The sequence below is a fragment of the Muscardinus avellanarius genome (genome assembly GCF_963383645.1).
Source record: "Muscardinus avellanarius genome assembly, chromosome: 10".
NCBI lineage: Eukaryota > Metazoa > Chordata > Mammalia > Rodentia > Gliridae > Muscardinus > Muscardinus avellanarius.
Window position 1 is genome coordinate 36,179,429 of NC_137796.1, and position 21,292 is coordinate 36,200,720.

Below are 21,292 nucleotides of genomic sequence, written 5' to 3' on the forward strand. Positions count from 1 at the left end.
GGCCCTCTGGGAGCTGTGGTGTACTGGGGAGCAGACAAGTCCACCAGCCATGATAGCATAGCACACCAATTACTAGGTGATTGCAGCCTAAGCCATGGGGTCCAGGCTGGCCCTGAACTCAGGGAGGCTCTGTAGGACTGCAAGGGTGTTCCAGGCAGAGAAGCCCACATAGGCGCAGGCCTGCAGGTTTTAGGGACCTGCAGGTACAGAGGGAGCCCAGGTGGGCAGGGAGATTGCAGCTTCACCGATGGCTCCTCCTGGCTGCATAACTGAGGATCAGGCTGGGGTCCTCAGCCAAGAAATCAGAAAAGTTCTATTCCCTTTTCCAGAGGTAAAAGGGGCCCCATCATCCCAGGGTCCAAAGGGTCTTAAAAATACCAAGTATTTTGAGTCCTGTACCACTCCTATCCTTCAAAAAACCCCACAGCCACACTCTTTCCCCTGGATAGGCAGCACCACTGGTGTTCCCAGGGCATAGGTTTTATAACCTAGTACACAGGCTTGGTGGTGATAGTAAGGCCTATTCTCTATGCAGCTTCAGGAAGTTTATGAAGCTTCTGTGGATCTCCACTTTTCTGTTCCCACCCTCAAAGACAGCTGGTAATAGCCCCTCTGCATGGAAACCAGCTGTAGGTCCCCTCAGGCTGTGTGCACCCAGAGCAGGGGAGGAATCACTTAGCCTCGCTGGAGCACCAGAGTCATCAAAACACTCCCACTGCTTAGCCACCTGGCTCTTGGGTGGGTAAAGGGATGAGGAAGCTATTGGATAGGTAGAAAGGTGGATGGATGGGTAGGGTGGATGTGTGGAGACTGAGGGATGGGTGGATAGATGAATGGAGATATAGCATGGATGAATGGGTAGATGAGTACATGTGTGTACATGGATTGGTAGAAGGATTTGCCTGTCCAGGCAGGGTAGCTTCCCTCAGTTCCTAAAATGGTTGACCTTGGGTTGTGGCAGTTCCTCAGTCTAGCAGAGGAAGAGCTTCCTGGGCCTGGTGGTGCTAGATTCTGGGGAACAGGAAGAGAATGGTTTCAGATACCTGGGAGGCCATTCTGAGAATTCTTGGGCCAGCTCTCCAGGAATTTTGCTTTCTGCTTTTGTCTACCTCTCCATCTCTAATTTCTTTCGTTTTGGTTTCCAAACAGAAAAAGACATACCAGTGCATCAAGTGCCAGATGACCTTCGAGAACGAGAGAGAGATCCAGATCCATGTTGCCAACCACATGATCGGTAAGAGCCGCTCCGGGCTGCCCGTCGGGGCCCGAGACTTGTTGTTCTAACCGTCATTTCACCAGCTCTTAGGGCAGAGGACAGAGCTGCTGCTGCTGCTTCTGAGACGTTTCAAACAGGAGTAAAAATGTCAAAGTGGCAGCACTTTCTCCATCTGAGCCTTCTTGTGGTGGCTCCACTCACGTTGCAATCAAACTTGTGACAATCTCTTCCATCTCTCAGCATACATTTCCCTCCATTTCTGAGACGAAGTGCTTTCCAGTTGTCAAGCACTCAGGGGCAATTATGCTTCAATTTTGTATGTCATGACATTGAATAGATTTAACTGCTCACATTTCCCCACTTGATGTGGTCAATTCCTCAGGCACACTGTCAAAACAGAATACTTTCAGAGTTACTCCAGTATGTTTCCTGTTCCTCTTCAAGTGGATTTGGATTTTGGAAACTTTAGTCTTTCTAGAAGGGGAGCTTTGAAAGTCTCACCAAGTTCCCCCACTTGGCTGGAGGTTCCTGGGGAAGCTGTGATCGATGGGTGTGGTCCCCTCATAGCTGGGATGCCCTGGCTGAAAGCAAGGCGCAGCACGTGCTCTGGCGTGCTGAGGAACTTTGGGGCTTCCAGAGCAGGAGGCCTGGGGTAGGGTGGGCGTGTCTGGCAAGTTAGGGCCTTGGAGAGCTCCTGAATCTCTGGAGCTGTGACATACGATCACTTTCTTGGACGTATGATCACTTTCTCCAGACTTCTATCAACTGAGCAGTGAGGTTTTAATCAACTTGAGCAGCCCGACTCACACATTGTCCCCACTTTCCTTCTTCTAACATCTTCTCATCTTAGTCTTAACAATAGCCATATTATCAGAGGACTGTTTAACACAACTCTTCATTATGTACATTCAAAAAGCTCATGTGACAGGTGCATCTCAATGAATTCTCTGTCTAAACAAACCTGTGTAACCAATACCCAGATAGAGAAGGTAGACTGCTACTCCCAGCATCCCCAAAATCCGTCTTGGCCTCCTTAGGACCCTCCCCCATAACAAAAGGTCATTGCCAACCTGGTAGCTGATAGGTAGGTTGGTTTTGCTCGGTTTGTAATCCATGTAGATGGATCATAGTTCCTACTCATTGGCGCCCGGCATATTTTGATTTCCACATGACTGCCTCTAGTTGGTGTTCATTCCTTCTCATTGGTGTGTAATACTCCATCGGGGAGCAGGCCACCGTTCATCTGCTGTGCCTGATGGTCCTGTGTTGGAGTTGTTTTGAGTAATGTACTACTGAACATTCTTGTCCATGTCTGTTGGTGAACATAGATATTTTAATGGGAAAATAGGAATAAGGAGATAGCATATATGTATAATAGGAATAGAAGGGAAATTGTAGGGTTGTAGACTATGTATTGCTCACCCTTAGTAGATACTGCTTCTGCTCCTGCCCGGTGGGAAAGTTTGGGTTGCACTACTAGGTGCCATCACCGACATCTTACATAAAAGGAAGAGTTGAAAAGGGCCTTTTTAGTGAGGATAGCTGCAGGATGAGCACGCATCCCCTGGTTCCCTCCCAGCTGCAGCCCTGCCATACTCAGTAGGCTCAGGTAGCCGGCACCCTTGCCTGCCCCCACCTGCGGCCTCCACCTCAGTGACTTGGAGCTGAAGGCCCTGATCCCACTTGTGTGTGGTGGGGCTCACCCAGTGCTGAGTGGAGAGAAGGAGCCCCACAAGGGCAGACAGGGCCTGGGAGCTCAGCCCAAGAGGGAGATTCGTGACTTTTTAATTTCTTCCACCTGAAAGCTCCCTGCTGAAGTATAAGAAGGAAAGCTACCCTGTCATTCACTGGCTGCTGAGAGCCCTTTCACGGGAGTGTCAGGGAGGTGAAGATGAAGATATCTAAAAGTGTTTGCTTTTGTAGCAGGTGGTAGCACGCGCTCCTGTTTGTAAGCATGAAGGGCGAGAGCCTGGCTAATTGGACCACAGTGATTTCAAAGGTGTCTCCCCCTCCCTCCTCTCCCCCACCTTTCTTTTGTGCAGAGCCTGGAAGCTGTGTGTCCTCAGGTGGAAGGCGAGGGGGTTGCTCTTAACTGGAGTTGTGGGAACACGAAGGGAGGGTTTGATGGGCATCTGGGCCTTTGTTTGAGCCCAGGGTTGGCTTCTGAGGGAAGGAGTCCCATCTGGTAGCTGGACAGGGCCCTCACTGCCCTGTGGTGCTGTGAGCTGGCCTGTTTCCCCCCGATGCATGGGAGCTGGAGGCCAGAGGAGCCAGCAGTAAGGAGTGGTTGGCCCACTATGTGGGGCCTTGGTGCCTGGTGCTGACCCCTGTGAGCCAGACCCCTGGCAGCCAGGAGACCGCCCCTGCTAACCTGCCAGCGCCTCCTGCCCTCCCTCGCCTCAGCACCATGCTCTATCTGAGGACATTAAGGAAACACAGCTGTGTGTCAAGGGCTGTGGGGACCTCTGTGGGGGACAGAGGATGGAGGGAACATGATCTCTGTCCTTAGAGACCTCACAGAAGACACTGTGGCTCACACACTGTGGCATGAGAGACACCCCAGGTAAGGATGCTAACTACTGTGTTTGCTCAGCCTGCCACAAGCCAGACACTTTATGTCAGTGCTGGTCTCCCATCTCATGGAAAAGGAGCTTGCCATGGGCTGAATGACTGGCCCAAGTCCTTGCAGCCACGAGTAGTAGAGATGGGTCTAGCCACAGGGGGCTCTTCCATTGTATTTGGAGCCCTCGCCTGGGCCTGTGGACAGGGCGGGTGAGTTCCAGGAGCTGTGGGGCCTCATCTGGCATGGTAGCACGTGCGGTAGCATTGTTGGCAGTAAGGGCTGGGGAGGGGGTTGGGGCCAGGACGGAGGGCCTTGAATGCCAAGTCAAGGGGTTTGGCTTTGGACTTCACCCCGTAGGCCAAGATCTACCTTTGGGGGCCCCTTGGCTTTAGGTTCTCTGGAAGAACTGAAGAGGGGGCAGCTGGGGTTCAGCATTCCCATGTGGCAGGAGGTGGAGCTGGCAGCAGCTGTTCCTGTGGCCAGGCGTGCCCACGGCCCAGTGTCCACTGCACTGCAGAGGCTTGCTTGGCTCATGTGTCTCCATACCCTTGGGCCTGAGCACTAGGAAACCAAAGAAGATTTTGAAGCAGAGTGACCGGGACTAAGCCAAGTACCTTAGAGGATTCATCTGGCTGCAGTGTCAAAGGGGAATAAAATGGGAAGAGAATGGAGACCTGCCTGGCCTAATCCAGGGTTGAGGGATGGAGGCAGGGGATGGGGAAGAAGGAGGTGACTGCTGTGTTCCTGCCCTTGTACCCCTTAGCAGTCCAGAGGGGACTGTGGGATAGAAGTTCAGCACGGGCCTTCTCCACTTGGGGCACTTGGGGGTCTGAGAACATCCTCCCTAGGAGCCTAGACTGCTAGGATCTCCCCTGGGACCGGTAGGCTGGCCTTTATATAGCAGGTGGTGGGGCTCCTTGTGGCTTTGTGCTGGAGACCCTGGAGCTAGGATGACTCAGGCCCATGTCTCCTTGGAAACATCTTCCCGCCCCCCCCCCTGGCTGCTGCTGGGGAGAGTGATTTGGAGCTGCTAGAAAGGCAGGGGCTTTGGAAACCTTTTCAGCAGCAGGGTCGCCTTTGAAATCCCCCTCCCCACAGAGAATGAGGCCCCTTCGCTGGGCCTCCCCCAGCTTTTGAAATGGCTTTAGACACCCCCCTCCCCCCACAGGCACATCAAAAACTTGGAGCAGCCCACAGCTGTTGTGCAGCCTCCTGCAGGGATGACCCGGCTCCACCCAGCCGCCCTGCCTCCCACTCCTGAAAGAAGGCCCCTCTGGGCTCCACAGGAGGCCCCTGCCTCAGGAGAGAGAGGACTGGAGGGGGCCTGGCTGGGCAGGGGAGGAGTGTGGGGTCTTCTTAGGGCTGTGAACCTGTATGGATACTGAGCTGAGTGGAGCATGTGGCCCTGCTATGGGGGCAGGGCCTACTTCCTGAGGCCCAGGGTGAGCGAGCTGCTGGCCTGGGCTGGCCTGCCTGCCCCTCAGTGGCAATGGGTATCTGTTCTTCTAGTGCTTTGGGGAGGGGATGGTTGCTTAAAGGACACCTGGATAAGGGCTCAGACAGAGAACCTGTCTTGAGACCACAACTGAGACCCAGGTTGGCCCCAGAAGTGACTCAGCCCCTGGGCCACTGGGCATCCTCACTCAGGGCCCCATGAGGAGAGGGAGGCAGGGCTGAGGAGGGACAGTCCTTCAAGAATCTCAGCATCATTTGCCCTCTGTGTCCTTGGACCGTGGTTGTGGGCTCTTGCAGGCAGCCAGGCCAGAGCCAGGCCTGTCCCAGTGGGGTGCTCATCTTCCCAGGAGCCTTCTATTCTTGGTCACACTGGACCCTGTCCCTGAGTGCCCCTCAAGGGCTTGGCTTGTCAGGGGCAAAGAAATGGGTGGTGAAGGAGGCATTTGAAGGATCATCGCCTCTGCCTTCAATTGCCTTCCTCTCCAGCCTGCCCCTCACTGCAACTCTGGTTGTGTCAGAGAGAGACACAGACACACACAGAGATAGAAACAGAAAGATACAAGGTGATAGAGGTTGCTGGGCATGATGGTGCAAGCCTGTAATCCCAGTTCTTGGGAGGCTGAGACAGGAGAATTGTAGGTTTGAAGCCAGTCTTAGCAACTTAATGAGGCTCCCCAAAACTTAGTGAGACCCTGTTTCCAAATAAAAAAATAAAATAGGTCTAGAGGCATAGATTGGAGGTAGAATGCCTCTGGGTTCCATCCCCACCACCACCACCAGAACAACAACGAAACAAAACAGAGGGAGGGGTTTGATAGAGTGAGAGACACAGAGACACATGGAGAGACATACAGAGACCGAGGCAGACAGAGACACAGAGAAGGGGTCTGTCTCTGAGCACCACCCCCTCTGCCCTGCAGGCCCTGGCCACCTTCTTGTTGACCTGTGGTCCTGGCCAGGCCTCCTGCAGCATTTTGGAGGAAAGGGTTTTGGACCAAGGGAGAAAGTCTGGAGAGGAAACCAGAGTCCTCCTCACATCAGGGAGATATAAGCCCTCTCAAATAAAGTGGAAGAGAGTGGCAGGAGAAAAGGAAAGAAAGGGGCTCCGCCTCTCTGCCAGGAGGGCATGCTGCCGAAGGGCCACGCCAGGCTCTTTAACGGTGCCTTTGATTCTGGTAACACCAGGCCCAAGCATCTGTCTCAGCTCTGTATGGGATAAAGATGCCTCTGCCCCTGGAGATCTGTTTCAGGTTCTGGAATTGTTCCTTCAGAGTTACACGCCTGTGCAGAGAGCCTTTCATCCAATTGCCCCCCCCCCTCCTCTTCTTCCTTCATCCCCCTTCCTTCTCCTCCCCTTTTCCCTCCCTCCCTCTGCCCTTTGCCAAATTTCAAACCAGGACAGAGTCATCCTTCCTACATACAGTTTGCACAGGTGAGAGAACTAGTCCACACGACTCAGTTTCCCTGACTTTGAACCTCACTTTTGCATTTGAGGAAGCTGTTGATCCGATCCAGCACTCTTTGGCCAGAGAGACCCATCAGCTCTGAATTTTAAAATCTTATTTTCCCAAATTCCTTTTATATGTGTATGTAATTTTTAAGAGGGGGAGAAGCTTCTGTAATTCTCCTTAAGAGTAGCCTTATAACTTTATGTTTTGTAAACATAACGAAAATCTTCATGGGCTCTGTCAGGAATTGCTAGTTAGCCCAGCTGGTAAGATGGTGACCTACAAGTTCACCCTAATGTTACAAACCTAAGATGTGGATGCTCAGAGGAGAGGCATGGTGCATGAGCATGCAGGGAAGCTTCCTGGAGGAGGTTGCACCTGATCAGATGTCAGAGTAAGATGGGAGGGGACTTCCAAGCAGAGAAAGCAGGCCAGGCCACCGAGAAGAGAGGCCCATAGCTTGCAGGAAAACCATAGATGATTCAGTATTGCTCCGCAGTCAGTTGTAAGGCAGGAGGTGGCAGAGATGGCGGGTGGAGCAGGTAAGACTAGATGCAGGTGCTGGTTAGAAGGGTGTGGGCTGGAGAGACAGAAGTGGCAAAACCAGCTCGAAGGTAGAATGCTGCTGGGCACAACTCTTGGTATCAGGAGGCGTATGAGAGATGCTATGGGGCTTGAGAAAGAAGACATCGGTGCTTATGATGAGCAGCAGTGTCTGGCCAGGCTTATGGTCACCAGTCCTTTCATTCAATGTCCACATGTATTAACATATTTGATCCTTATGACACCATGGGAGGGAGATTCTGTTACTCCCTATCATAAGTGGGGAGATGAGTTGTTAGATCCAATAAGTTCCATAGTGTGGATTTGAACCCAGGCTGTGGGAGCTTGCACCGTGACCCCTTGTCAGGGGCCAGCTGTGATTACAGGAGAGATTTTGACAGTGAGACCCCAGTGAAGAAAGCACACAGAGTCGCCGTCCAGAGGAGAACAGCAGCAGCATTATTTTACAGGCCTGTCCCTTATTTAGGGTTTTGGGCGAAATGGCCCATGTCACACCAGCATATATGCACATGTGTGTCACGTATCACCTAGTTAATGCGTACATAACTACACCTGCAGCTAGTCATCCTTACATAACTAAACAGTCATCTGTGGTTGCACGGAATGAGCAGGGTCATCTGTGGCTGGGTGGGGTAAGAGGGGTCATGTCTTCACCACCAGCCTGTACTTCCTCTGGGTCCATGCTTTGCCCCCTACAGGGTGGTGGTGTGCTGCTTGACCCACAGAGCATTACATTGGGCCCAAAGATCACAACAGCAATAGAGGGTGCAACAGGTGGCTCTTAGTCCTCCAGCCACATGGGCGAGGGTAAGTCAATACCCATCTCTAGGAAGAGCCCAGTGGGTTCCATCAGGTTGTAAGTCTTGAATAGCTGGTACCTCCGCATCCATCTCTAAGGCTTGCTGTAGCTGCCGCTGGTGTTCTGGAATGTATACACAGCACTCTATATGGGAAAGCTCATACGTTCCACCCTGGGCAGCAGTGAGTGTATCTAATGCCATTCAGTGCTGTAAAACCACTTTCCACATCTGGGTGGTTTCATTCATCAAAAGGGAAAGAGCCTGACAGGCCATATTTAAGTTTCAGCAACATGCTGGGCTAAGGCTTCCACTTGTAGTTCTATATCTATAGTATCACCCCCCGGAGTAAACAAGGCTAAAGGGTAAAGCCACCATGTAGACTGGTACATGGTGGTGCTGGTGGTGATATACAGGGCCCCAATCATTAGGCTTATGGGGAAGAGTCACCAGGATTCGTCCCTGTATGTATGGCCTTCTTTATGCCCCCGTACTTCCTTATGTCCCCTTCTTTATGCCCCTGTATGTATGCCTTCCTGTCCAATGGGCAGGGAGGTATGGCCAACCATAGGCCTGCAAACCCAGATATAGCCATCTGGGAGGAAATCAGTGGGTTTGGATCCTGTTGGTTTCTACTCATTCCACTACCAGTTGCATCTGGTAACTGAGTAACATTTCGAGAAAGTTCTTAAGACAACCATCCAATATTTCAATTGGTCACAGACCAGTTCACCTGCTCTATACAAAAAAGAGTTATGCTTACAAGCTCTACATCTTCTCCTGTTTACCAGCCCCACCTCTTTTCTATAGCTTAGCCCAAAAGTGGGGAGGGACATTATTATGGTCTCAGCACAACACAACTCAGCACAACTCCTCTGTCATGTGCGTCCTGGGCTGCTCTGGTTCTAGGTTTGTAAGGTAACCCTGTTGTCTATAGTAGTGGGGCACGGATGGGGGGATTTGCCATGGAAAACGTTCAGCGGCTTCCACTGGTAGCTCGGTGCAGACCCAGCAAAGGGAAGTATTGTGCAGTCTTGCAAAGGTGTGCGCCCAGGAAAGCAAGTTATTCCCTGTTGCTAACCTGAACAGTAGGACAGGGCAGAGAGAGAGAGAGAGAGAGAGAGAGAGAGAGAGAGAGAGAGAGAGAAAAGGAAAGAAAGGCCATCTTAGGTAAGTCCTTCCCTTTCAGGAGGATGCAGGTGACATGCTTGTCTGGCCAGAATAATGGCTGTTCCAGGGCAATGGCAGCACACCAAAGCACCTGGGTAGAAGGAGGTAAGGCAAAGTGCCTGCTTTGCAGGTGTGGTGCTGGTTCCGGAAAGATAGAAAGAAAGAAAGAAAGAAAGAGAGGAAGAGAGAAAGAGAGAGAAGGAAGGAAGGAAAGAGAGAGAGAGAAAGAAAGAAACAAAGGCGCTCCTCAGTATACAGTGGAAGACCTTTCAAAAATGTGCCTTCCACCCCTGGGGAAAGAGTGACCTGTACTGGGCAGGGCCAGGCAACCATCCAAGGGTCCAGTTGTAAGTAGGTCTTCTGTCTGAGGCCCTATGACTCCAGGAGTGCATCCTGTGGCCACTGAGAGACCTGCACATGGCAGGGCCACTCCCAGACATCTTGTCACCCCAGGGCCAAGGGTTTGGGTGCCTGGAGTAAGATGGCTCCTCCTCTGACCTCTGGCCATAACCAGAGTTCCTCCAAGCTTCCTATTACCCTCAAGGTATGGGGCAATCCTGTTCCTAATTATCTAAGGGGCCTGCCCAGTTCAGTGAGGCTGCTCATTTGGAAGCTGCACTGCCATAGGCTTCTGCTTCTGCCACCCCTCCCAATTCATGGCTAAGGCCTTTGGCTTTTCTTTCAGGACTCTGTTAAAATGTTTCATTCCAGCTGCTTGGGACCAGTAGGGAACATGCAACTACCATTGTATGTCATTGACCTTAGCCCAAGTCTGTTCCTGTTGGCCTGTAAAATGAGTACCTCTGTCACTTGTCACTACCAAGAGCAGACCATAGGCCACTGACAGTTGCTCAAGGGTGGTTACAGGATGTCTCTGGTTGGCCTGTGCTACAGGTTAGGCAAAACCCAAACCTGTGGCCATATCCAGGGCCATCAGAATATTCTGGCATCCCCGATCCATCAGCAATGGGCCAATCTAGTCAACCTGCCATTCCTGGAAAGGCTGAGCACCTCAGGGAGTCTGTCCCATAGTCCTAGGACCCCACATCTCTGTGGGTGGTGTTCTTGTGCATGAGCACAGGTGAGAGGCTATCCCCACTACTGGTCTACAAGCCCCATGGTGTGGGCACCCACGTGCCCTAGCTTTTTATGTAACCATGGAGCTACTGACAAAGGTTCTGGGGGCAGCCAGAGAGCCCAAACATTGGCTAAAGCATTGGCAGCATCATTACTGGGGGCATGCCAAGGCCTGTGCCCCAGAACATGATGCATGGTAGTTCCTGTCAAGGGGCCCTGTTTCCAGGGTCTTCTCACATATTCTTGTCCACACGGGCGGTGCCCAGGCAACTAGTCTTATGCTGCCCATCTGGGCAGCCACGGGTTAGTCCCTAGTAGACTGTCCGGCTGTCGGCACAGACATGCAAGGGTCCAGTCTCTTTCATGAGAACTAACCAGACCACCTGGAGTTCAGCTCACTGGCTGGGGCATCTGGCACGGGTTTCATACCAAACATTTTGGTGGAGGGAACAGCTACCCACAGGGGTGGTTGCCCATGACAGGAGCCATCAGTATACTTCTGTGGGTGTAGGGGCTATCCCTTCCTCACAGGGACTTGGGGCATCTTCCTCATCTGTGAGTTCTGAGGCGGATAATGCTTGGAAATGTACTGGCCCTAACAAAGCTTTCTTTCCCCACAGGGACTTGGGGCATCTCCCACTAATGTGGATTCCGATGGGGGCTATTGCTTGGAACTGTACCAGCCTTGGCAAATTATATAACTGTTCAGACAGAGGGCTGCTAGAAAACTATGTTCATTGCTCTAAGTATGCACCATACTTTGTCAAAGAGGTTGTTTGGGCCATCCCTGTTCCGGGGCAGGGGGACTCCCAGCTAGGGAGGGCTTCAGTTAGCCTTCAGTGGATAGGTGGTTTGCACCATCACTGACCTAGCACTTGAAATGGGTTCATAAGCTAAGAGTACTGCATATATGGTTGCTAAGTTTCTTTCTTTCTTTCTTTCTTTCTTTCTTTCTTTCTTTCTTTCTTTCTTTCTTGTACTGGGAGTTCTCTATCTTTTTTTTGTGTGTGTGTGTGTGTGGTACTGGGGATGGAACCCAGGGGCCTTCTACCTCTGAGCTATACTCCCAGACCTATTTTATATTTTATTTGGAAATAGGGTCTCTTAAGCCAGTTGAGGCTGGCTTCGAACCTGCGCGATCCTCCTGTCTCAGCCTCCCAAGTGTGGGGATTACAAGCGTGCACTACCACGCCCGGCTAGTTCTCTATCTTGAAACAGAGTCTCACTAAGTTGTGGAGGCCTTACTAAGTAGCCAAGCCTGGCTGTGAATCTGTGATTCTCCTGTCTCAGCCTCCCAAGTACTAAGATTTCAAGTGTGTACTATACTAATTGTTTTTGAGTCAGAGAGCAGTGTGTCTCTGCTCCTGTCCATAGCTGTAAACAAAATCCAGTTGGGCTATCTCTTTTTTTTTTTTTTTTTTTTTTTTTGTGGTACTGGGTATGGAACCCAGGGCTATATTCCAGCCCTGTTTTTTATTCTTTACTTTGAAACAGGGTCTCACTGAGTTGCAAAGGGCCTCAGTCAATAGTAGCTGAGGCTGTCCACAAACTGCAATTCTCCTGTCTCAGCCTCATGAATGCTGGGGTGACAAGCTTGTGCCACCACACCTGGCTTAGTTAGGCTATCCCTAGTATCTTGTTTCTGCCATAACCCTCATCCAAAACCTCTGCCATCCACTTCTACAGCAGGAAAGGAAGGGCAGGGTCTACTACCCATACAGCTTATACCTGGGCAACCACCCTCTTGGTGGCTGTAAATACAGTTTCTGTTTCAGGGATCTAATCTCAAGTTGTTCCTAGGGATCTAATCTCAAGTTGTTTAAAGGGTGTATAAGTAGGGTTCTCAAAAGCCCCCAAAGACATCTGAATGTAACTTTTTGGCTTTTTCTGGCTAATGATACACTTGTTTCATATTAATAACTGCTTCTGGTATCACTTTTGTCTTACCCAACCAGACAGCTTCTAAGATTTTGACAGAATACCCAGGTTCCAGGTCCGTATCTTCACTGACAGCCCACCGAATTCCTGGAGAGCAGCTCAGATTCTGCATGCAGCCGCTTCTAACTCTAAGAGAATAAGAGGTTAGCTTAATATTGTCGATATAATAGTGTAACTGTACAGCCGTAGTCTTCTGTCAAGAGACCAAATCCTGTGACACAGCGGGAGTGTACAGATAAACCTGGGGCAATACCAAAATGTCCATTGCCACCCTTCCCAGGTAAAAGCAAATTGTTCGTGACTTCTGGAGTAATGTCACTGGAGAAAAAGACATTGGCCAAGTCTACAATGTAATGAAACTGTCTCAGTTCATGTGACAGATGATCCTTCAGTTCTGAAATGTTGGACCCCCTCCCCCATGCAAAGGCAGTGTCACTTTATTTAACTCCTGATAGTCCACCGTCACTTGCCAGGATCCGTCAGGGTTTTGCACCAGCCACACAGGACAGTTGAATGGGCTGTGGTCCGGTGAATTACACTTGCCTTTTCTATCTTTAGTATTCTTTGTCCGATTTCCTCATGCCTCCTTCGTGACTTGCACTGCCATATGTGTACAATCCTCGTGGCTTGGGGACGTTGTAAGGGAGCACGATACGGATGTCCTCTAGTGATGGTCTTTACCACACATACCCAGAGCCAGAAGCCTCTTATGGTTGTTTGCACAGTCAGTCCCTATAATGCATCCGCTCCCCAAGTATACTCAGATATGGGAGATACAAATATGTCATATTGCTTAGGAGGCAGACGACTGATTCCCAAAGTCACTGGAGCAGGTCAAACTGTAATGAGATGGCCACCGTAATCTCTGGTAGCCCTAGGTCTGGTAAGTTTGTCCGGATTGCTGAAAAGAAGGGTGTTGTCTGTTCTCATACCAGCTCATGCCAGGATGCATTGCGCAGTGCAGGGGGACCAGTAAATAGTCAATTCCACGTGCAGCCTCAGGTCAGTCAGTTCCTCCTCTGCAGGCACCACAGCTGAGTCCCTAGTCTGGGAGAAAGTCAGCTACACGTTCCTCTCAAGCTATGCCCTCAGCCTTTGGGGGAGGAAATGGGTGAACCTTTGATTCGGGACAAGCTGCTGCCAGGGCACCAAGAGAATTTACTGTGCCGGCAGTTGGTTTATCTTCCCTTGTACCGTGTGGGACCACTGTACCATCACCATTGCCAGGGCTCGTGTGGCTCAGCTGAGCCCACCAAAATCAAGCTTGTGTAGGCTGGGGCTTTCTTGCCATTCTCTCTCCCCTCTCCCTCCTCAACTGAGCCGACCTTCACAACCTCACTGCTGCAGCTTGTGAAATTCTTGGATCAGCCCCTGAGTGTTATAGCTGGCATGTTACAACACTGCCAGGAACATCGAGGCCACCTCTCTGGACGCCTCTCAGTGCACCACTGGAATATTTGGCTTTAGCATCATCAAAGGGCTAGCCCTTTGAACTTCATCTGGCTGGGGACATACCTTGTCCCAGTCCTCTGGCCTCATCCTCCTCACTACACCAGTTCTTAGGGGCCAACATAAGTTGCAGGAGAGGTTTCAGCAGTGAGAAGAAAGCACATGGAGTTCCATCTGGAGAACAACAGAAGCTTTATTTTACAGACACATCCCTTAAATAGGGTTCCTTCCCTGTGGGACCCTGGGCAAAATGTCACCTGTCATGCCAGCATAATGTGTGCATGCGTATTGCGTATTACCTAGTCATTCTTAATGTAAATATATACACATCTATGGCTGCAAGGGATGACCTGCCTTGCCATCCTTAAATAATGCTCATCTGAGGCTTCATGGGGTGACTGGGATCATGTCTTTACCACCAGCCTGTACCTCCTCTGGGCCCCAAATCCTATGCCCAGATATGCATTGCACTTGGTGAGCTTGAGTTTGTTGGTGAGTTGGCCTTGCAGGAGATGCCTGGGAGGTCTGAGTTGGACTTTGGCTGATGGTTGGATCCCTGGGCCGGTTGCTCATGAGGAAGGCCTAGGCTGGAGAGGTGCTTTAGGTGTCAACATAGAGGGTGAGGGCACCTGGGGGAGGCTGGAGAGCTAGGAGGTAAGTCACCGTGAGGCAACCAAGTGTTTTTAGGAAGCAGCAGAACCACGGAGTGGATGGCCAGAGAGGGCCCAGGAGGGAGACCGAAGAGGCTCTGCTGGACTCAGTACAAGTGTTTGGGACTGTACTGGGGAGGCAGGAGGAAAGGAGAGGAGTGGGAAGACCAGCAGTATCCACCCAACTCTCCAGGCTCCAGGTGGGAAGAAAGGGTAAAAAGCAGGAGCTGAGGATCCAGAGGTCCCAGGAAGTTTTGCATTTTTAAGAGCAGGTGACTAGGGTATGTGTTCAGGCTAAGGCAAGAAAGCCAGCAGGACAGAGAAGAGGAAGGCTGGAAGTCAAGGAGAGATGGGAGCAGGTCCTGGCAGAGCAGAGGCTGGACCTTGACACTGTCTTGCTTGGACTTGCCCATACGCCTGTCCTTCTCTTCTTGCTCTCAGGTTCCCACAGGCTTGGTGGCCTGTGGTGTCGGGTTGACCCCGTTGACTTTTATGGTCATTCGGCTGCCTAGCCACAGCTGATATGTGAATAATTTCCCTTGCATTTGCTTCTATCCAAGACTTATTGGAGTGATGGGAGGTATGCAGGGTCCTCTGGCCAGTGATGGCCCTGGAGCGTGGTCTCCTCCCGCTGAGTGCCCAGTAAGCATCGAGGCCTCACACCGAGCTATGGATGCCAGCCAGGTCTTCCTTCCCTGTGGGACCCTGGGGCCCAATGGGGAGAAAGTGGCGGGCCTCCTAGAGGAGCGGGGTTCTCACTGGCTTGACAGTTCTGTGGACTTCCTGCCTGGTGAGGTTCCTGGCTCATCTGCCTGGGGAACCTGAAGTGGAGGGAAGGGACATGATTCCCTGAAGGTAAGTTGTGACCTGTGAGCTTGAGCCACAGTGAGAGCACAAGCTCATTGGCGGGGGTATTTTTTAAGCAGAGATTTGTTTAGAAGTTTACTGTTTTGACTTTAGCCTGTAGATCTTTGCTAAGCACCAACAGTTTGCTCAGGCTGCTGTAGGTGTGAATTTTAATCAGAACTAAAGACACCTGGGATGTAGGACTCCTTAGTGAAACACAATGGTTGAGAGTACAGGTCACTTCAGGGATAACTAGGTTACTTCAGTTTCAGATACTTCAGCTCCTCGTCTATAAAATAGCCTCTTCTTAGTGGTATGGAGTAGCCTAGGTAGGACTCTTTTAGTGGAAAGTTAAAAATCCAATTTATATGGGCTAAACCACAGATAGTTTTACACTTGGTTCACGTGACATGAAATCCTGGAGATGCGCCAGGTATCATGCTTCAGGAACGGCTGGATCCAGTGACTTCAACAAAGTCGTCCTTCTCTTACCTCTCAGCTCTGCTCTCCTCTGTTGTCTTTGTTCCCAGGTGGTCTCTGCTGGTGCGAGGTGACAGGGCATGTGCTTCTCCGTCACCAGCAGAGTCTGAGGATGAACTCTCAGGCATCAAGGGCGTCCTGAAGCTACTCATTGCAGCCAGGGGCGTAGAGCTGCATCACATACTCATTCTGGAGCCAGCACCCTGCAACAATGGCAGTGGGGGGACTATTCTGGAAAAGAAAGATGGCATCTATTTCTAGAAAAAGGGGGCACTCTCGGACCACCCCACACAGGGCCGGTTCCCCAGCCATGTCTGTCCCCAGTGGCCGCAGTGTCCTCTGGTTCCATCCTTCCCTCCAGATTGTTTCGTTCAGAATATTCACTGCTATAACCCAGAATATCTGATGGCCACAATTCAGAGAAAGAAGAACGTAACTTGCTCACCATTCTGAAGATATGAGGTTTCAGTCCATGTTAGGTGAGATCACATCTGCAGAGCTCAGGGCACGGAGGGAAGAAGATGCGGGGGAAAGGTCCATGGGCATATACTTAGTCCCCAAGAACACACCGCTACCTCCTGCAGCCATACCCTGCCAGCCTAGTTTACCATCCAATAAATAAGTCCATTACAGTGGATTTAGCCACTGATGAGATTAGAATCCTCATGATGCAATTATATCACCTTTGAACATCAATCTATGAACTCTTCCAGAGGACATTCTGTAGCCAAACCATAACACAGACTTAGTGGTTGAAACTACAGGGTAGCTAGTAAATTTGAATTTCAAAAAAAACCCCATTTTTTTAGTGTAAGTACAGTCAGCCTTCTGTATCTGCAATTTCTCCATCTGCAAATTCAACCGTCCATGGATTGAAAATATTCAGAAAAAATTTTGCATCTTTAATGAATATGTATAACATTTTTATTCTTGTCATCAGTTCAGTCTCAAACAATATGCCATCACAACTATTGGCACAGCATTTGCATTGTGTTAGGTACTATAAGTAATCTAGAGATGGTACATAGATGATGTGTATAGGTTCTATGCAAAAACCGTGCCATTTTACATAAGGATCTTTAGCATTAGTATACTTGGGTATTCATGGGGGTCCTGTAGCCAATCCATTATGTATTCTGAGGGATGGCTGTATTTTTACAATATTATATGGGACATACTAAAAGTTATTGTTATCTGAAATTTAGATGTAACTGTCCATCCTGTATTTTATTGGACAATCCTATGCCCTCCTCACTGTCCCCATGCCTTGAGCCAGTTTGCTTGGGGAAGAAAATCTCCTCTTATCTGAAAGCTCTCTGGGGTTTTTTATTCACTGTTTTAAAATTTAGCTTAAAGAAAAAAAAGTATATGAGCTTGGTGCGCTGGCACATACCTATTGTAGTCCCAGTATCTGGGAGTCTGAGATGGGAGAATTGTTTGAGACCAGCTTCAGCAAGCTAGTGAGGCCCTCTGCAACTTAGTGAGACACTGTTTCAAAATAGTATATAAAAGAGGGATTTGGTTGTAGCTCAGAGTACCCTGGGTTCAAGGTTCAATCCTCAGTACCACAAATAGTAATCTTTAAAAAAAGAAAACACACACACACACACACACACGCACGCACGCACGCACGCACGCACTCACGCACACACTGCCGGAGATCAAAGCCAGGGCCTTGCATACGCTGGGCAAGTGCTCTACGACTCAGCTGCATCCACAGCCTGCAAATAAACTTTTTATTTTGATTAATTGTATATTCACCTGTGGGTTTAAAGCAGTCTCCCATATATTTTACCCAGTTTCCCCAACTGTGACATTTTGTAAAACTAGAGAATAGTATCACACTGGGGATTGGCCTTGATTCAATGGATGTCAAGCTCCAGAACATTTTCTCACCTCCGTGACTTTTTATAGTTCGGGCCACTCTCCCTCACCCCACCCTTTCTTTACCCTTTGGAAGCCGTTCATCTGTTCTCCATTTCTATAATTCATTTATTTCAAGAAGATTACGTTTATGCCCAAGAGTGCAGTTGCTGGGCCTATAGTATTTGCATGTTTGACTTTTTAGAGAAACTGACACGCTCTTTTCAGAGTCCCATTTCCTGTGTCCATTATCAATGCAGGAGAGGTGGAGTTTCTCCAAGCCCTCGGCAGCATTTGCTTTGAGATTAGTTTTTGTTTTAACCAGTGTGATGGGTGTGTAGTGATATCTTATTGTGGTTCAATTTGCTTATCCTTAATGACTAATGATGAACATCTCTTGATGGGCTTATTTGCCATTTGTTTGTTTATCCTCTCATTAAATACTTCTTTTTTAATAACCATACTGCTTTTATTTTTATCAACAAACACAAATGCCTACTTGACTTTTATATCTTTTGTCCTTTTTTTCTAATTGGATTGTTTGCTTTTTGACTGTTGAATTTTGAGAGTTCTTTATATATTCTAGGTACTAAGCCTTCATCAGATAAATGGCTTGCAAATATTTACCCTGTCTGTAGCTTGACATTTTATCTTAACAGGATCTTTTGCAGTGAAAGGTTTTAATTTTTATGACATTTCATTTATCAGTTTTTCCTTTTAAGGATTTTATCTTTGGGGCCAAAGTTAAAGACTCTTTGCTTAATACTACATCTCAAAGGATTTTATCCTACTTTTTAAAAAAAGTTTTTAGTTTATTTTTTACTCTATGATTCATTCTGAGTTAATTTGTATAAAAGGTATGAGACTTAGATTGAGGTTTTTTAAAATTTCAGTTTGTGTGTGTGTGTGTCCCTGTCCACTTCTTCCTGTATCATTTCTTGAAAAACTTGCAATTTCTCCCTTGACTTTTTTTTTGCTCTTTTGTCAAATACAAATTTGGCATATTTTTCGTGGGTCGATTTCTGGCTTCCGTTGATCTGATGGTCTGTTTCTCTAAATGACAGTCTGATTATTGTAGCTGTAGGATAAATCTTGAAATGAAGTAGACAGATTCTTTTTTTGTTGATTTTTATTTTTCAGAGTTGTTTTAGCTGTCCCAGTTCCTTTGCCTTTCCATACAAATTTTAGAATAATCTTGTCTATTCATACAGAAATCCTTGCTGTAATTCAGATAAGCACTGTGTACATGTGTATATGGGTTTGAGAATCCACATTTTCCTCTGTTGTCTTCCCAAACCATTCATGTGTTATGTTTCTCCTTTTATTTAGATTTTCTTTGGTTTCTTGGATCATTATTTATTAGTTTTCAGCATACTCTACCTGTACAGGTTTTAACAGATTTATCTAAATATTTTATATTTTTAGTAATTGAAATAGTATTATACTTTTAGTTTGGGTGTTCATATTTATTGCTAAGATATAAAACTACCCGTGGTTCTTTATGTTTGTTTTTGCATTCTTGGACTTTTCTCATTCACTTAGCTGTATCCCCCCCCCCCAATAGCTTCTTTAGATTTTTCTGCAGACAATCATGTGATCTGTACATAGGGGTAGTTTTATAGATTCCTTTCCTATCTATATGGCTTTTATTTCCTTATTGCTCTAGCAAAAACTTTTAGTAAAAAGGTGGAATAGCATAGTGAAAGTGGAAATCCTTGCCTTGATTCTCATCTTAGGAAGAAAGCATTCAGTCACATAATTAAATTAAATATCTGCTATAGGTCTTATATAGATATTTTTTATCAAGTTGAGGGACTTCCTCTCTGCTCCTATTTTTCTAAGAGTTTTTATTGAATTTTGTGGTTTTTTTTAAAAACCATATCTATCTCCAAGCTACACTTCCAGCCCTATTTTATTTCTATTTTGAAACAGGGTCTCACTAGGTTGATGAGAATTTCATTACTTGGTGAGGCTGTCCTCAAACCAGCAATCCTCTTGTCTCAGCCTTCCAAGTACTGATATTACAAGTGTGTGCCACCATGCCTCACTGTGTTGATTCCTCTTTAAACATGTTAGAATCTTTAAATTCGGTGCAACCAACTGGTATACAGAGTTCCTTTTAGAAAGTTTAAAATTATAATAATTCAATTTTCTTACTAGTTATAGGGCTATTCAAGTTATTTTACATTATAGGAGTTTGGGTAGTTTGTTTTTTAAGAAATTAATTTCAAGCCGGGTATGTGGTGCATGCTTGTAATCCCAGTACTTGGGAGGCTGAGACAGGAGGATCACACAGGTTCAAAGCCAACCTCAGCTACTTAGTGAGGCTCTCAGCAACTTAGGCTCTCAGCAACTTACTGAGACCCTGTTTCCAAATAAAATATATGTATATAATTATATATATTTTATTTGTAAATTATATATATGTATATATATATGTATATATACATACACACATATGTCTGGGAGTGTAGCCCAGAGGTACTAAGCCCCTGGGTTCCATCCCCAGCAAAACACACACACACACACACACACACACACACACACACACACACACCATAAAGAAATTATTTTCATCTAATTTGTTACATTTATGTATGTAAGCTGGGCATAGTGGTGCACACTTGTAATCCTAGTACTTAGAGATTGAGACAGGAGGATCACAGGTTCTCTGCCAGACTCAGCAATTTAGTCAGGTCCTCTGCAACTTAGTGACACCCTGTTTCAAAATAAAAAATAAAATAGGGTTGAGGGTATAGCTCAGAGGCAGAATGTCCTGGGTTCAATCCCCAGCACCGCAAAAAAGTGTTTTTACATAGAGAGAGTTATTCATATTCCTTTTCGATGACGATAGGATCTATAGTGATATCCTCACTTTAATTTCTGATCTTGGTACTTTGCCTTTTCTCTTTTTTTCAGTCTTGTTAGATATGTGTCAATTGTGTCGAAATTTTCAAATAACCACCTGCTCGATTGATTTTCAGTTTTGCTTTCCTATGTTCAGTTTTATGATTTCGGATCTAATTTGTGTTATTTCTTCCTGTCTGTTTGCTTTACCTTTATTTTGTTCGTCTTTTCCTAGGTCTTTGAGATGGATGCATATTGATTTGAGACTCTCATTTCTAAGCAGTGCTATAATTTTCCTGTTAGTATTGATTTAGCTGTGTGGCACAAATTTTAATACGTTGTGGTTGTATTTTCATTCTGTTCAATGTATTTTAAAACTTCTCTTGAATTTCTCTTTGATCCCTCACTATTTGGAAGTATGTTGTTTCCTTTTCAAGTGTTTGAAGGTTTTCCTGTTATCTTTTTATTGTTCGAGTTTGATTGCATTATAATTGAAAAAACCATTGTGCACGATTTTAATTCTTATAAGTATATTGACATCTGTTTTATGACCCAGAATATGGCCCGTCTTGGTTATCCTGCTGCTGTTGGGCTGAGTGTTATATAAATGTACAGTAGATCCTATTAGTCTACTAGTCGATGATATCACTAAATTTGTGTCTTTGCTAATATTCTGCTTTGTTCTCTCAATCACTGAGAAAGATTCTGAAGCATTCTACTATAATCATGGATGTGTTTATTTCTCCTCTCGGTTCTATTGCCTTTTGCTTCATATATTTTATTTTTATTTTTGTTTGTTTTTATCCTTATTTTTATTTTTTGGTGGTACTGGTGGTGGAACCCAGAGGCTTTCTACCTCCGAGCTATACTCCCAGACCTATTTTATATTTTATTTGGAAACAGGGTCTCGCTAAGTTGCTGAGAGCCTC

The 21,292-nt window shown here is 47.4% G+C and overlaps 1 protein-coding gene across 1 annotated transcript in view; it reads left to right on the forward strand.

The window, feature by feature from the left end:
- The window catches only part of ZNF423 (zinc finger protein 423), a gene marked incomplete at both ends in the record, with an annotated part of 312,523 nt that overhangs the window by 204,421 nt on the left and 86,810 nt on the right, over positions 1-21,292 (forward strand). Inside the window, one exon of the mRNA XM_080703536.1 lies at positions 1,150-1,234. Within this exon, the coding sequence (XP_080559662.1) occupies positions 1,150-1,234 (85 nt within the window). The remainder of the gene's footprint in view (positions 1-1,149; positions 1,235-21,292) is intronic.